This window comes from Bubalus kerabau, chromosome 13 (assembly GCF_029407905.1).
Source record: "Bubalus kerabau isolate K-KA32 ecotype Philippines breed swamp buffalo chromosome 13, PCC_UOA_SB_1v2, whole genome shotgun sequence".
In the NCBI taxonomy this organism is placed as follows: domain Eukaryota; kingdom Metazoa; phylum Chordata; class Mammalia; order Artiodactyla; family Bovidae; genus Bubalus; species Bubalus kerabau.
Window position 1 is genome coordinate 38,792,061 of NC_073636.1, and position 16,820 is coordinate 38,808,880.

Here is a 16,820-nt window from a genome sequence, read left to right on the forward strand (position 1 = left end):
CATAGCAGCTTTATCTGCAACAGCTAAAACCTAAAAACAATCTGGATGTACATCCAATAGGAAACAGGATAAACAAACTGTGATGTATCCATACGATGGAACACTACTCAGAGTTAAAAAGAAACGTCCAGTGCATGCATACAACATGGGTGAGCCTCCAAGTCATCAAGTGGAATGAAAGCAGCCTGGCCAAGGAAAAAATACTGAATTGTTCCATATATATATATGTATGGGATCAAATGCAAGCTAAGCTACAATGACAACAAGCAGACCAACAGGTGCCTGGGAATAGGAAGGTCACAGGGGAGGATTTTAAAAGGGTGCAAAGCAGGAAACTCTTGGAGGTGGTAGATTTTTTCATTTTCTTGATTGGGGTGATAGTCTTGAGATTATACGTATATATCAATTGTACTCTTTAAGTGCCATTTATGTATGTCATTTGTGCCTTTAAATTTTGTAAAAATTTAATTAAAAAAACAAAACAGTTGGGGAAAATACCACTGCTATGCCCCATCTTCAAATTATTTTGACCATGTTGTGTCTTAGCAGTACTCAGACAGTACAGAGAAAGCAATACATACTTGAGAAAGTCTGTCTCCCTGTGAATCCTCATGATCTCTGTGCTTGTCAAGCTCTTCTGGCCAGTTATGTGTGCAAACCCAGGGAACTGAAATGAAGAACATATATAAAATCATGGCAAAATTCTAACCAGTTATATGTGCAAACCCAGGGAACTAAAATGAAGAACATATATAAAATCATGGTAAAAGCTCTGGTACGGTAAAGTACAGAGTTCATAGAGTGCTTTGTCCCACCATATGCAGCAGCCATCGTTTTTCCCACCATGCTCCAGCCACACCAGCCTCCTGGTGATCCTCACTTAGCTGAACTTGAAGTTACTCGACCAAGATCTTTGCAGGGCTGGTTTCTATTCATCTTGAAGGTTCAATTAAAATGTCACCTTTTTGAGGGGGCTTTCTCTTATCCCCCTGAATTAGGACACTGTTCTTCCTACCTGGTCATTCTCTATCCCAGGGGTTCTCAAGTTTGGGTGTTGATCAGAAGAAAGGCCAATTAGAACAGATGATGGGGCCCACCCTAAAGGCTCTGAGGCCGCAGATCTGGGGTGGGGCGGGTGGGGGGGGGACCTGGATGTCTGCATTTCTGATGAGCTCCCAGGTGATGCTGATGCTACTGGTCTGAGGACCATACTTGGAAAACCATGGCTCTATCCTATCACCCAGGTCTATCCTTTTCATGACAAATCACTATTCTTAATTATTTTTCCCATTATTCACACGTTTATATCTGCCTTCCCCCATCCCCAATAAAATGTGAGCACCATGAGTACAGGGGCCTTTTTTGTTCAACTAGGTATCTGGCATACAACATGGTGAAAAGGCAGGGACATTTTCTTAAAGTATGTTGCAGGAAGCATTAAAAACACAGTAGATCTTTAGTAACAAAAGAGTTTCTTTAGCAGTTACCTGGGGCTGCTGGGGGGCTGGTCTAGAGCCCAATTCATCACGGAAAGTTGGGGCTTCCCGCGGACTCTCTGAGAAGCGAAGGTCTTTCAATGTTTTAGGGTCACTTCTTTCACCCATGTCTACAATTACATCAAAAGCATCATTCTGTGAATATCTGAAATCATATGTGCTTTCATGCAAATGTGTCTTCATAGTTAGAAACCTTTTAATAAGGGGACACTGTTGTCACATTCTCTAATGTAGTGACTATGCAGAGAAGCTCCCACTCAGTTGAATTCATAGCAATAAAGAAAAAAGTGGGCCCAGACTGAGAAAATGAAAATCTGCCCTGCCACATTCCCCCGCATTCTGCACAGGCTGGGAGAATGGACAAATCCAGTTGCAAGGTCAGCAGGGAATATTATGTGTCCCAAGGACACACCGCAGCTGTCACCCATCCTAACAGTTCCCACTCTGAGTGACCGCTGTTTCTTACTGACCAAGAAACCCTGCTCTCTAAAATCAGATTATCAGAAAACTTTGCTGTTTGAAATCCTATCAGTAAGAATGAAACATCCGACTCTTGCCTGGAAGACCCAGGTCACTGTGACATAGAGTTGTTGTTCAGTCGCTCAGTCATGCCTGACTCTTTGTGACCCCATGGACGGCAGCACACCAGGCTCCCCTGTCCTTCACTGTCTCCCAGAGTTTGCTCAGACTCGTGTCTATTGAGTTGGTGATGCCATCCAACCACAGAGAAGCAGCCTCAATGTCCAACCCAGGTGCAGAGCTTCAGAGAAAGGTCTCTGGGCACTACCTTCCACATGTATCTTTGTTGTTTCCAAGGAAACAGAACCCTGGTCCCCTTCTCGGGTCCATACCTCATGGCGACCATTTCCCACTGATCTCTGCTTCGCCTACCTATCAGAACTCTTCTTTCATTTAAATTTCATCCAAACCCCACCTTCCCCCAGCAACTGTTGTCTGTACTTTAGTTGATGAGATGGCCACGGTTCCTCTACCACATCGTCTCCCGTGTTGCAATGAATAGATAAATCTGACTCTGCTGGATAGCTTGACTCTCCCTCCTGTAGCCAGGATGGCGTTAAAAGTCAAATGAGATCTTACTGTACTGTCCCGGTGTTTCTTAGTCAACCCCTCGGAAGACAAGAACACAAGCCCTGAACCTGTTTGGTGGTTTAGAATATTAACTCGTATCTTCGTCCTGTCACTTCATACCTGGAAACTTTCCAAGGTTAACATTCCAACCCAGTTTACTTTCAGGATTCTTATATTTCTTCCTTCCTTTTGATTCAACAAATCCATTTTTCAGTTCCTAGGAGGGAAGAGACTATGTATCAATCACTTGACTCCGCCTGTTTAGATGTGAAAATTAGAAGTTCCATAGTAGAGACGGTGACACAGCCTACACTTCTTTACTAGAAAGGGGTCAGAGTCGTTTTCACCAAGTGACCTTTGCCTCACTGTCTCTGGACACACACACAGCTTTGACTCCGGGCTGCTTGCTTGGCAGCACGCCTGCTTGGGATGCCCCGTCCATGTCAAGTGGCCAAGCCTGGAGGCAGGTGGCAGCACACAGGCAGGACGTCACACTCTTGGGAGACACAGTGACAACGGAGGGACCACCAGACTATGGGGGCAAAGACAGGGTGGGGTCGGACCCAGACAGATCTTCTGTCCACTGTCCTCCCACACACGGCCCTGAAACACAGACATGCTTCTCTCTAGCTTCCTTCTCCTCAGGGTCAGTCCCTCATGCTTGGCTGAAGCCTGAACACCTGCTGGTACATGTTGGCTCAACCCCTGCTGGCTGCCTCCCGGCCAGTGTAGACCCCTGGTCACAAGTGGGCCCCACACCATGCCTGCATCCACCGCTCTGGTCCCACGGCGTCTTTGCTGTCCTCTGGTTAACTGTTAGGCTGAAGGGACTCCCCCAAAACACTTCCCATCACCCCAACGAGAGTCTGAGACTTTCTGTTTAACTGCCTTACTGTGGGCTGGCCCACCCTCTGACCCTGGGATCCATCCCACTGATACCCAGAACCCAAGGACTAGAGTTTCAAATGTCCTTTCTAGATAGGTGTAGTTCATTCTCTAAAGAGGTGAGGCTTTGTATCTGGAAACGAAGCTTTCAACATAACTGAAGGTCATGCCCACTGAGGGCTCCTACTAGCCCGATACTTCTTTTCAAAAAATGCCTCCACCCTCTCCTACCTGTCCCCATGCAGGACATGGAGTATGGCAGAATTGCTCTCTGCTGCCTGGGAGCTTACAGTACATGGGGGACACAGACAAGGAGCGGAGTAATCACGTGATCAAAGCACTTGATGAAAGAAGGCCTGGGAGCTAGGGGAGCAGAGACAGAACACAGCATGCACAATCGAGTTTGAGCTGGAACATAAACAGGGGAGTCACAAAGCAGGAAAGGATGACTGAGGACAGAAACTGGCTCTGAGAGTCCAGGCTGAGGGTTTCTGCTTTCTTCCATAGGGTAAGAGGAGAAGACACAGGAGCCTAGATAGAGATGCCAGTGAGGAGTCTCCAACAGGCAGGGTGGAGGACTGGCCAAAAGGTGGGAAACCAGCAAAGATACTGTGCAGTGGTTGAGAGTGACCCCAACGATAAGGACCTGAAAATGGATGACAGACTGACTCTGGGGGTAAATGAAGGGGAAGATGTGACCACTGAGGAAAGGGACCAGGGATGTGGTAACGATTCAAATGAATCATTTAATCATAATATTTGACAATTAATTCAAATGCATCATTGTGTCAGTACTTGCCTGCTTCGGAGGGTCCTTGAGAGCATTTTCCACAGTGTCTTCTGGAGAGACTGGATCTGGTGGAACAGAGTCCACCTGAAACACCTTTGTGACAATGGCACTCTCTCTGCAGTCTCTGAAAATTATTCCAAACAGGAAAAGTCTGCGTGTCACACAAACGTTCAAAGACAAGGTGTCCAGCAATTAAGATGACTCTAGAATGAATTTATTATATTAATATTTTAAATTGGAGAGACCAAAATATTACCATTTCTATGGTCTTAACCTTACTCTTATTCAGTTATCTCTTGCTATGTAACAAGCCACTGCAAAACATTATGTCCTAGAACACAAAGGTGTGGGTTTGCCACCTCTCATGTGGTTGCAGTCAGGTGTCAGCTTGGGCCAGAGTCAAGTGAAAGTACAACTCAGTCAGATGTCCAAAATGGTTTCTCCCCTCAGGTTCTAAGTCAGCTGGGGACTTGCCAGTCATCTCCCTCCTTCCCTTTCTATCTCCCTTTACGGGTGGTGAATGTGGGGTTCCTCATAGTAGTAGGTCTCAGGTAAATCAAAGACTTCCTACAAGGTGGCTGGCTTCTCCCAGCATTTATGTTCCAAGAGACCAGAGCAGATACTGCAAGGCTTCTTGTGGTCTGGCCTTAGCGTCATATCTGGAGCATTCTCTTGGTCAAAAGTAAGTTGTAGGGCCAGCCCAGATTCAGAAGGAGGGGATACTGTGGGAGGCATGGCTCACTGGGGGGCCATTTGGAGGACTATCTACCACATTCACCATAAAGATGTCATACCTTAATCCTGAAACTATTCTGAAGCAAAGAATGAGGTTACCTGTATATCATTCATTCCACATAAGTTATGGGAATTTTCCTTATCCCAACTGTGGGTAGCATAATATACACTGCCCTGGGAGATTTAACTGTTATTCCCCAAATACTAGCCAGTTTTCAATTTATTTATAATATTTGACAATTAATCTTGTTCCTCCATGATGCAATAGAAGTCCCATGAGAAACCAACAGAGAGGTGGCCAGAAGTAAATTCTGGAGGTGATTTCCCCTCAGCACCAGCAGCTCATCTATATACTCTTTATTTTTCTAAACATTTTTACTGAGGTATAATGTACATGACATAAAATGCACTTGCTCTAGGTATATAATTTGATGATACTCCATACATTTATACAACTGTGCACCTACCACCACAGTCCAGTGTTAAAACAACCTGTTTCTAGTTACTCCTCACTTCCACCTCCTACACCAGGCAACCACTGATCTGCTTCCTGTCTTCATAGTTTTGCCTTTTCTGTGCTGTGCTGAGCTTAGTTGCTCAGTCCTGTCTGACTTTTTGTGACCCCATGGACTGTGGCCCTCCAGGCTCCTCTATCCATGGGATTCTCCAGGCAAGAATACTGGGGTGGGTTGCCATGCTGATAAATGTAATCCTACAAATACAGTCTCACATGTCTGGCTGCCTTTACTTGTGCTTTTTTTGTTGTTGTTCCTGAGGTTCACCTACATAGTTGCCACGTGTCAGCAATTCATTCACCTTTATTCTTGAGTAGCATTCCATTTTACAGATGTACAGTTTATCCATTCCCCAATGGGCAGTTATTTGGATTTTGCCAGTTTGGAGGTTACAATACTTAATACTGTTATGAGTATTCACGTATGAGTCTTTATAGTATGAGCCCCTGAGGTTGGGTTTTCTCTTGCTTGTAATGAGGCGCCTGACTTAGGCTTTGCTGAGGCATCCACTTCAAAGATGGTGCTCTTGAGTAAACACATCACCAGCCACAGGACCAGATGAAGATCCAGCCACTGCCCCCCCCATGGAAGCCCTTTTATTTTAGAGATCTTGGTTGGTTTCCATGACTGACCAATTGGGCAATTTTTTCTCTTCCCACTGTAAATTCTTGCTCATACATTCAAAATTCATCAATGAAGACTGAGCCCATGGAACCCCTCAGCCTCCCGCCTTCAACCCTAATAAAAGCAGACCCTTGGCCTGTGATTTGTCCCTTCTTCTCTCCCCCCGCCCCCATCTCTTTGTATTTGTGACCTCACTGGGTGCCACATAATCCCCAGGACTTGTAGGTAATAAACTTCTTCTCTTTCCAAGTTCCTTGATGATTACTCTGAGGGCCTTCTGGAATCATAAGAACAACAACAAGGGCTGGTCCAGCCATATATGTGGACAGATACACTGGAGCAGAACCACTGGGTCAGATGGTCAGTGAGTTTAACTTTTTAGAAACTGCGACCTGTGGTTGTTCCATTTACATCCCCAGTGGCATCATTTGAGGGTTCTAGTTTCTCCACACACTCGCTGACGCTTGACACTGTTGGCCTGTTTTGATCACCTGTACCCTTGAATATGTTCTCTGTAGGTATTTGCTTGAGATGTGTTCCTGGTGTATTGGGATACAGGCTTGATTGTTGTAATGCAGAATCAAAACAGCAGTGGCTTAAACAGAGTCAGGTCAGTTCAGTTCAGTTGCTCAGTCGTGTCCGACTCTTTGTGACCCCATGAATCACAGCACACCAGGCCTCCCTGTCCATCACCAACTCCTGGAGTTCACTCAAACTCATGTCCATCGAGTCGGTGATGCCACCCAGCCATCTCATCTTCTGTCGTTCCCTTCTCCTCCTGCCCCCAATCCCTCCCAGCATCAGAGTCTTTTCCAATGAGTCAACTCTTCACATGAGGTGGCCAAAGTACTGGAGTTTCAGCTTTAGCATCAGTCCTTCCAAAGAACACCCAGGACTGATCTCTTTTAGAATGGACTGGTTGGATCTCCTTGCAGTTCAAGGGACTCTCAAGAGTCTTCTCCAGAACCAAAGTTCAAAAGCATCAATTCTTCAGTGCTCAGCTTTCTTCACAGTCCAACTCTCACATCCATACATGACCACTGGAAAAACCATAGCAATAGGCTATAACCCACCCAGAGCTATGCAGGGGAGCCATGGTGCCCGGGGCCTAGGGTTGACTTTCTACCCTGTTGCCCCATCATATCTAGGACATGACACGTCCTTGTGACCCAAAGTGGCTGACCACCACAGCCACATTCCAGCTGGCAGGAACCACGGCCTGCCTCCTCCTACAGGGCACAATCTAGAAACTGCCAGGTCACTTCCACATGCATTTACTGGCCACATCCCGTGCATTCACGGGGCTCTTGCTAGCTTCAAGGAGGACTGAAAACACATGTGTGTCCTGCTAAAAATCCCAGGCTCTATTAAAAAAAAAATAAACTTTACTTATTTTATTTTTAAAATAATTTTGTTTTGTTTTCATTGTGCTGGGTCTTCGCTGCTACCCAGGCTGCTTCTGGTTGTGGTGAGCGGGGGCTACTCTCTAGTTTCACTGAGCGGGCTTCTCATTTCGGTGGCTTCTCTTGTTGCGTGCAGGCTTCAGTAGTTGTGGTTCCCAGGCTCTCGAGCACAGGCTCAATAGTTGTGGTGCATGGGGTTAGTTGCTCCACAGCATGTGGAATCTTCCTGGACCAGGGATCGCACCCGTGTCTCCTGCACTGGTAGGCGGATTCTTTACCACTGAGCCACCAGGGAAGCTTCTATGGTTCTTGAAGAAGGCAACACAGATTTTGGGAGCAGCCTGCAGCCTCTGCCACATCCTCGTGACCACACTTTGGTGTATTTGTCTGGTATGTTTAACTCTCACTGTCACTAATTTGCACTGAAAGCTCACAGCTAGAACACAAGGGATTCTGCTTGATCTGCCCAGGAACTTAATACTCTTATATCTCAAGTTGGTGTCTGCCTTCAGTGTCCTTTATCCGCTTTGCTCGTTGATTTTCCTATTGGCCTTTGATGTGTTTTTATCTGTTTCATTATTTCTTTTGCAATTTCTCAGATTTCTTACATGTTGATTTTTTTACATTTCTTAAAATTCTTGAAACTTTAAGTGTCCCAAAACACTTAAAATTCTTTGGTTAAGTAAACATCCAGAAATGAATAGACATCAGTTCCAAAACAGTTGAGAAATGTGTGCTGTGCTGTGCTCAGTTGCTTAGTCGTGTCTGACTCTTTGTGACCCCATGGACTGTAGCCCACCAGGCTCCTCTGTCCATGGGATTCTCTAGGCAACAATACTGAAGTGGGTCACCATGCCCTCCTCCAGGGGATCTTCCCAACCCAGAGATCGAACCCAGGTTTGCTGCATTGCAGGCAGATTCTTTCCTGTCTGAGCCACCAGGGAAGCCCTAAGAAATGTTTACCATTAAGCCATGTCGAAGTCTTAAGCCACATTTTTAGAAGGAGAAAACAATTCTCAGAAATCTACAACTGGTCTGAACAGCCACTACCTATCAGTGAGTGACAGTATTTAAGAAATAACATGATCAGTGGGTACTTGCATGCTCACTGGCTGGAGAGACTTATGGGTGGCTAGGGGAAGCATGTGTTTTGTTATTCTTAATAACAAACCAAATTTACAGACACAGGTATCTGGATGTAGATATAGAAAGTCTTTTAGATGAACTGCTTGTTTAACTCATTCACCTCAGCATCCGTCTCACCTGGATGCTCATCATCATTGGCTCATGGCCTGTTATCCAAGATACAGTGTCCTCCTAATAAGATAACTTCCTCACATCACAAACATCTCCATCCAGGGACCATTTGAATCCTGAGGAATGGTCAGGTTTATGGCCTGGCTGGCTCTGAGCAGAAGCCTGGTTCCCAGTAACTTGCAGATCACTGCCCTTTTCTATCTCTGTGTATTTTGCAAAATTATTTACTTATTCATTTTGGCTATGCAGGGTCTTTGTTGCTGCATGCGGGGTTTCTCTTGGAGAAGGCAATGGCACCCCACTCCAGTACTCTTGCCTGGAAAATCCCAGGGACGGGGGAGCCTGGTGGGCTGCTGGCTATGGTGTCACACAGAGTCGGACATGACTGAAGTGACTTAGCAGCAGCAGCAGCAGGGTTTCTCTAGTTGCAGCAAGAGGGAGCTGCTCTTCATTGTGGTGCATGGGCTTCTTACTGCAGTGGCTTCTCTTACTGTGGAGCACAGGCTTAGTTACTTTGCAGCATCTCTGAAGGTTCTTCTTGGACCAAGGATCAAACCTGTGTCCCCTGCATTGGCAGGAGGATTCTCAACCCCCGGATCACCAGGAAAGTCCTCTGTGCATTTCTGCAAGTGTCACAATACTAGTGTGTCATCTTACATACTAATTTTTTTCACTGACTATATCACAAATATTTTTGTATATCATTCAAAACTTCATGACCACAGGTTTTCCTCTTAATATGTTAAAGACCTTTCATTGTTAACAGTCTTATCTAAAGGCCGTTTTCTCCTTATTAAGAAACTAATGGCCTGAAAAACCTAGACACAGAGACTTGAACAAAGCTGCATGATTTCCATAAAGAACTATTTTATCACAATTAGATACAAGCACTAACTTTCAAAATTTTTTTGTATAGGTACTTTTCCTAAGCTGAGCACATCTGAAATACTAACAGCATTTCAGAGCAGACACTTAGTGGGCACAGAACAAGATGGTGAGACGCATAAACAGTGTCCTTATTCTTCAGACTCTGCTGGAAGCTCTATTAACTCCTTTGAACTACAAAGTCATTGATCGCGACTTCATTTTACTGTCACCTTGCCGCATGACGCACCAGAGTAATCAGCTTATTAGTTTTCAATAACTGAGATGACTAGTTTCAGTAGAAATGGGTTGGCAAGTGGGAAAAGCCACAGATCCCAATTTTTAATAAAGAATAATCATGTGTCAGGGTTTTTTTCTGTTTTCATTTTATTATTAAAAAAAATTTTTTTAATGCCAAGCAATTATCATTGTAGAATTTGTAGCTTAAAAGGCCATGCAGTAGTTTAGCCAGCAGGGGGAGCCTGGAGTCTGATTTAAATTACCTGGGCCAGCCCCAGTATTAGTCTTCCAGAAATGTGGCCAAACCTGTTTTGGGGCACAAAATAATTCCTCTATCACAGACTAATCTGCAAAGCATTTGAGGATCTTTTTTCTCTACACCCCACGGTGAAGTTTACCAAACTAAATGGTATCTCTATACTTGAAACTGAAAAAAAAGTGTTGACTAGGAAAGAAAGGACAAAGAAAAGAATGAATTAGCTAACACTTAACAAATCAAGATGATGGTAGCTTTGAAGGGCAATAAAGTCAGTACAAAATCAGATGGAGAACCATGGTGGTCATAGGCCATGTCCTGGGGAATAAAAGAACCATCTATTAAAAGCAGCATTTTCCTCAAGACAAATCTGTTCGGAGGTCCCAAACCCTGAAAAGGCTCTTCCTTTGGAGAAGGAAATGGCAACCCACTCCAGTACTCTTGCCTGGAAAATCCCACAGATGGAGGAGCCTGGCAGGCTACAGTCCATGGGGTAGCAAACAAAGAGTCGGACATGACTGAGCGATTTCACTTTCTTTCACTTTCCCAAAATCCCAGTGTGGATTTCAGACTAAAAACAGTATTAATATACACTGCACTTCACTGAACTATACCCTTTTACCCATATGATCATCTCTAGGTCCATCCATGTGGCTGCAAATCCAGAATCTGTTTTAAACAAGTAATTGTTTATATGTTCTATCCATAAAACTTTTCCTCATGTTAATTATGTATGAAAATATGTGTATTTTACAGCATAACTCAATAAAAGACAAACACAAAGGTTACAGACATATGCTGAAATTAAGATAACTTTTTCTTTAGTGTCTTTATAATCCAGCACCGATTCTCATTGAAATGAGTAAAGTTAAAACATAATAAATATAAATCATCCCAGTCATTATGCTCTTGACTTACTTAGTGACTGCGATAGCTTTAACTTGTATTTTTCCATCAGGCAGGGTAATAGGCTTCGTATACTTAAAGGTAGTGTTTTCACCATAACCAATTTTCTTTTGGAATTCAGGTTTGCTGCCATCCAGAGTATAATATATGTTGACATCCGGGGTGTCTGAAAAACCCAAAACAGGATATCTAGAATTAACACTAAAGTAGCAAGTCCCTGAATAATGCCTAGGGATCAGTTATTTAATGAGATTTTAAAAAAATATATACTGTAGAAGTGAATAACAATAACTAACAATAGAGTTTTTTGTGCCAGGCACTGTGCTTTACGTGAATTAACTAATTTTATCAGTACAACCTTATGAGATAGGTCCTATTTTATACCCACATTATAGATGAGGGAACTGAGTTCCAGAGAGGTTAAGAAATCTGGTAAATGACAGCAGAATTTTGATCTGACTTCTGGGAAGTTGGATCTGTTGACCAGGCTCATTTCTTTTTAAAACAGGAGGGATTAAAAAAATTTTTTTTTATTTATTCATTTGACTGTGCTGGGTCTTAGTTGCTCACAGGCCATGCTCTTGAACCACTATGGCATTTTGCCTCTTTGACAGAGCACTGATACAAACCAAGCAGGGGTTTAAAGCCACAGTGTCTACTTAGAAAGCAGAAGCTAATTTTTCATTTTTGAGCATTGCTTAAAAAATGGTTTTGTTACATTTTATTTGGACTTGGTAAATGATTCGTGCACTTCTTGGGAAAATTAATAAAGGTAATAAGGTAATAAAGGTAAAGGTAATAAATTCAGATGATCCAAGATTCAAAAGGTCAAACAAGGATATACAATGAAAACTTTCCCTCCAAGCTCCCTGCCCCCATCAGCTGCCCAAAGGCAACCAATAATATCAACTGTCCTTCCAATGTATGTATGTAGTTTACATCCATACAAGCATATACGTACATATTTTTAAATCTCCCCCTCTCTGTACATACAAATGGCATATCATGCCCTGTTTCACACCCTTTTTCTCTTCATTTAACATTGTATCTGTATATTGTCCTATATTGCTCCATTCAAAAGCACCCCATTCTTCTTTATGGCTGCAGTGCATTCTATTCCAATGGATGAATCACTGGCCAACAGCCAATCCCTACAGATGAACATATAAACCATCTTCTTTTCCTTTTCTTTCTTTTTTACTTTTGCTATTGCAAACATTGTAATGAATAACCCTGCAAAGAGTTCTTTTTATAAGTATATCTGCAAAATATGTAGAACTAGTACTGTTCTTGAGTCAAAAGCGATGCGAGTTTGTAATTTTGGTTAATGTTGCCAAACTTCCTTCCATGGACATTGAAACAATTCACCCTGCTACCAGCAGGGAATGGAAGTGCATGTTAACCCACCATCTCAACCATATCATGTGTGATCATTTTTTCTTTTATTTTGCTGACATTTCATTTCTATTTCCCAGGTTAAAAAAAAGTATCTCATAGCTTTAACTCACATTTCTTGTATTTTGAGTAAGATTCATTCACTCATTCAACAAGTATTTACCAAATGCCTATTACATGCCAGACACTGTTTCAGACACTGGAAATACATGTGACCAAAGTCCTTCCTCTCATAATTTAAAAAAAAACACAAACAGGAAACGACTGCATAGAATTTGTTAAGTGGTGATTAAGTGCAAGGGAGTAAATAAAGCAGAGGACAAGCTCTGCTCAGCAAGCAAGTGAAGAGTGAATAGGAGCATATTCTCATATGTTTAAAACACGTATTTCCTTTCCTATAAAATGTCTTTTCACATCCTTTGTCCATTTTTCCTATTGGGATATTATTACTTTTGGCACTGAATTGCAGAATCTTTCATTTATTAGACATTTCAGATATTAGAGAAATTGGATACCCTGTCATCATTTGTCAATCATTACCCAACTTCTCCTGAGGGTTACGAGCACATATATTAAGACTTGAATTTTGGTTTGAGGAATTTTAAAAATAGTATTAACTTTTAAGATAAAGGAAGACAGAATATAATATATATATTCTTATTTGGACCTCTCAGTCTAGGAAGCCTAGGTGTCACATCATCGGTACATATAGTTTGTATGCATATTAGTTATTCAAATATGTAACTGGAGTCTCAGAGTCTATTTTTTAATTGAAGTCTAATTTTTCTATTTAAAAAAAATTGAAATCTATTTTTCTATAATGTTGTACTACTTTCAAATGTACAGCAAAGTGATTCAGCTATACATATGTACATAGTTTTTTCTTTTTCAGATTCTTTTCCATTATAGGCTATTACAGGATATTGAATATAGTTCCCTGTGTTATATAATAGGTTCTTGTTGTTTATCTATTTTATATATAGTACTGTGTACCTGTTAATTCCAAACTCTGAATTTATCTCCTCCTACCCTCTTTGGTAACCATAAGTTTGTTTTCTATGTCTGTGAGTCTATTTCTGTTTTGTAAGTAAGATCATTTGTACCATTTTTTTATAGAGTCAAAATATATGTGATATCATATGATATTTGTCTCTTTCTGACTAACTTCACTTAATATGATCATCTCTTAGGTCCATCCATGTGGCTGCAAATCAAGAGTCTGTTTTAAACAAGTAATTGTTCATACGTTTTATCTATAAAGCTTTTCCTTCTCTTTATGTTTATTACATATGTAAATGAGTGTGTGTGTGTGTTTCTGGCATGAAAAAGAAACACATTCACTGCTTTATTTCAGCAGAAATAGCTGTGATGTCTTTTGGCATCACCATGTGCCAGAACCTGTGTGCCTCACATCACACATCAGTTCATTAATCCTCATGATGACTCTAAACTATAGATAATATTATCAGTCTCTTACAGTCTAGAGACTAAGACTAAGAAAGGCTGAGGAATGTACTGAAGATCACTAGATGTTTTCAAAGCCAGGATTCTTCACTCTCCAACCTGTATGACTGGGAAGCCTGTGTTAGCACGTCAAACTGATATCCCAGAAAAACACTGAGAATCCTGGGAAAGTCTGGGGAAGCAATGGGACATCCTAACCTGGCTAAAGTAAGTCATGGCATTGCTGCAAATCTTTCCAACACAAATGGAAGGTTGGCAAGAGCCAGCTGTTGTAACCTATATAAATGCCACTCTAGAAACCAACATTGTTTCAAATTTTGAAAGTTTTACAATCATCCCAAGATCCTGATTATAGAAAGGATGCAAAGAGGGTAAATCAACAACCAGATGAATATAGAGAACATGGCAGGGTTATTTTAAACAATTTCAGTACATTTGATTCTTACCTGATTTCATTTCCAAAAGCGTATTGTTATCAATTTCATGGTTGGCTTTTCCGGGCTGAGGCACCCGCAGGGGTATGATTTGAGGGACACACACTGAACCAGCTGTCATTTTCCCTCCTTACATTAAAAAAAAAGTGGATGAAAATAAATTCCAATGGACACCTATATGTGAATAGACACTGAAGAGAAGTATCTCATTCAAATACAGTAAGACTAGTAAAAACTAAAGAGAATGTTGTTCCTCTACCATCTACAAATATCATTTTTCTTTTTTCTTTTTTGGGAGACTCATTTCAGTTCTTTTTCTTTAAATTGAAGTATAGTTGATTTACAACGTCATGTGTAATATAAATATAATTTAAAAATTTTTTTGATGTGGGTCATTTTTAAAAGTCTTTATTGAATTTGTAACAACACTGCTTCTATTTTATGTATTTTGGCTGTAAGGCATGTGGGATCTTAGCTCCCCAATCAGGGAATGAGCCGATACCCTCTGCACTGGAAGGCAAAGTCTTAACCAATGGACCACCAGGGAAGTCCCCAAATACCATTTTTAATGGAAATAATTATTGTCTCTGCTGTATTTTTGCTGTTGAGATCTTGTGTGGGCTTTTGATTACTTGAGTATTTACCTCACTTTGGGGGGGAAAAGCAGGAGTGTATGTGATGGGGGAATAAAATTTAAAGTGAGCACATTAAATGCACATGTCAGAGCAGAGATCATCACTGATGACCAGACCTAAGCAATCCCTGGATCATTACCAGTCTGACCTGCCTCTTTTTAGTACACCACCTCTCTTGACTTCAGGCAAGACAACACACAAGAGGAACAGAAGTAACTTTGTATGTAGCATGAAATGTTCATTTAGAGCCAGCTCCCTTGGGAAAGCTCCATGTTCAAAGTCCTGCAGTTGTCATCAGTTGGTTCGTGCCTGTGAAAGCTGCAAAAGAAACTTTAGAAAATGACAGAGGGTCACGCCTCAGCCAGAAGAAAGCTGGCACGGATATAAAAAGTGAGGAATGAACACAGAAGTCTCTCACTCCATCTCCTGTATTTATAAGTAATTAAGTATAAGTATGGAGGTCTTAGTGATCTTTTTCTTGGGGATGGGAGGGTTCATAATTATTAATACACCCAGGATTTGGGGAGGGGGGGACCCACACCTTAAAACAGTCTCCCATTCCATCTACTGTATTTATAAGTAATTAAGTACAAGTATGGAGGTCTTAGTGATTTTTTTCTTGGGTGTGGGAGTGTTCATAATTATTAATACATAAAGGATTTAGGGGGGAAATCCCACACCTTAAAAACCATTTACATCTTGGATGGTCTGTTCAAATTTCAATGATAATGGATGCATAGGTTTTACTCAGTTAAAATCTACATTTAAATTCAATTTTTATAGAGTACTTCTTGTACCCTCCCCTATTATTTACAATTTTCCAAATACTTACATAATCTTATTTATCAATTTGTGATTGGGCATTTATTATTTTCTTTTCAGTTTTGGGTTTTATTCTAAACAATGCTGCCTTGGAAATTCCCTAACTGTGCAGTGGTTAGGATTTGATGTTTTCACTGCAGGGGCTCTAGTTCAATCTCTGGTGGGGGTACCAAGTTACTGCAAGCCACGCATGACATGACGCCAAAAAATTTTTTTTAAATAAATAAATAAAACTGCCCCGAACGTCTCTGTGGTTTGAGGTTTGTCACAGACTATAACCCAAATGTGGGATGGCTAAATTTAAGGGGTGAATTTAATGCCTGGTTGGATAGTTCCAGGTCGGAGGCTAAGAATTTAAACTGCAGATACATATACGGATAGCGCGACAGCCCCTGCAGAAGGGCTCTGGAGCGTGCTCATCCTCACGTTTTCATTTACGTGAGAGGCAGTTAAAATTAAAAAATGGTTAAAAATTAGTTCAAAATAAAAACGTCTGGGGGCGGGGGCGGGGGCGGGGGCGGGGTGGGGAATAATTCCTGCGGCGACTAGGCGATGTCCTTGAAAGGCTGACAGTGCGTAGGCCAGTGGGCCCCGAGCGAAGGGGATCCATCCGTAGATCGATCCGCTAGGCCCGACTGCGTCAACAGCATCCCCCACCCCGCCATCCCTCCATCCAGACTGCCCCTCACCGCCCGGTTCCGGAACCCCGTCTGGTCCCCGTCTCCGTCCTTCAGGTGCAGCCAAGGACACCGCCACGACTCGGCTGAACGAAGGATGCCCTTCTCTCCCTCCCCCTCCCCCAGCCACCAGGACCCGATCGGGACCCCTTGGGTACCTCCGCAGCCCCCACCGAGGCAGCCCACCGCTCACCGCCCTTGGTCCTCTCCTTCACTGCGGCGGTACGGGTTACCAAGACGCTGCGAGCCGCGCCCCGCCCACCGGGAGCTGGGCAGGTGATTGGCAGGAACCCGCTTCCTAGCAACTAGCTCCGCCCCTGCGGTTGGCCCGGA

The 16,820-nt window shown here is 42.5% G+C and overlaps 1 protein-coding gene across 4 annotated transcripts in view; it reads right to left on the minus strand.

Moving 5' to 3' along the window:
* Positions 1-16,744, minus strand: part of DZANK1 (double zinc ribbon and ankyrin repeat domains 1) — a 52,559-nt gene extending 35,815 nt beyond the window's left edge. For 2 of the 4 annotated variants that reach the window (XM_055544083.1, XM_055544081.1), the window contains exons 1-7: positions 16,646-16,709; positions 14,366-14,482; positions 11,073-11,226; positions 4,270-4,384; positions 2,706-2,802; positions 1,488-1,606; positions 582-667 (exon numbers count right to left, since the gene is read on the minus strand). In XM_055544083.1, the coding sequence (XP_055400058.1) occupies positions 582-667; positions 1,488-1,606; positions 2,706-2,802; positions 4,270-4,384; positions 11,073-11,226; positions 14,366-14,474 (680 nt within the window). In that variant the 5' untranslated portion in view covers positions 14,475-14,482; positions 16,646-16,709. Of the gene's footprint in view, positions 1-581; positions 668-1,487; positions 1,607-2,705; positions 2,803-4,269; positions 4,385-11,072; positions 11,227-14,365; positions 14,483-15,136; positions 15,307-16,645 lie in introns of all 4 variants that reach the window. The other 2 variants (XM_055544084.1, XM_055544082.1) reach the window with 2 other exon arrangements.
* Positions 16,745-16,820: the final 76 nt, after the last annotated feature.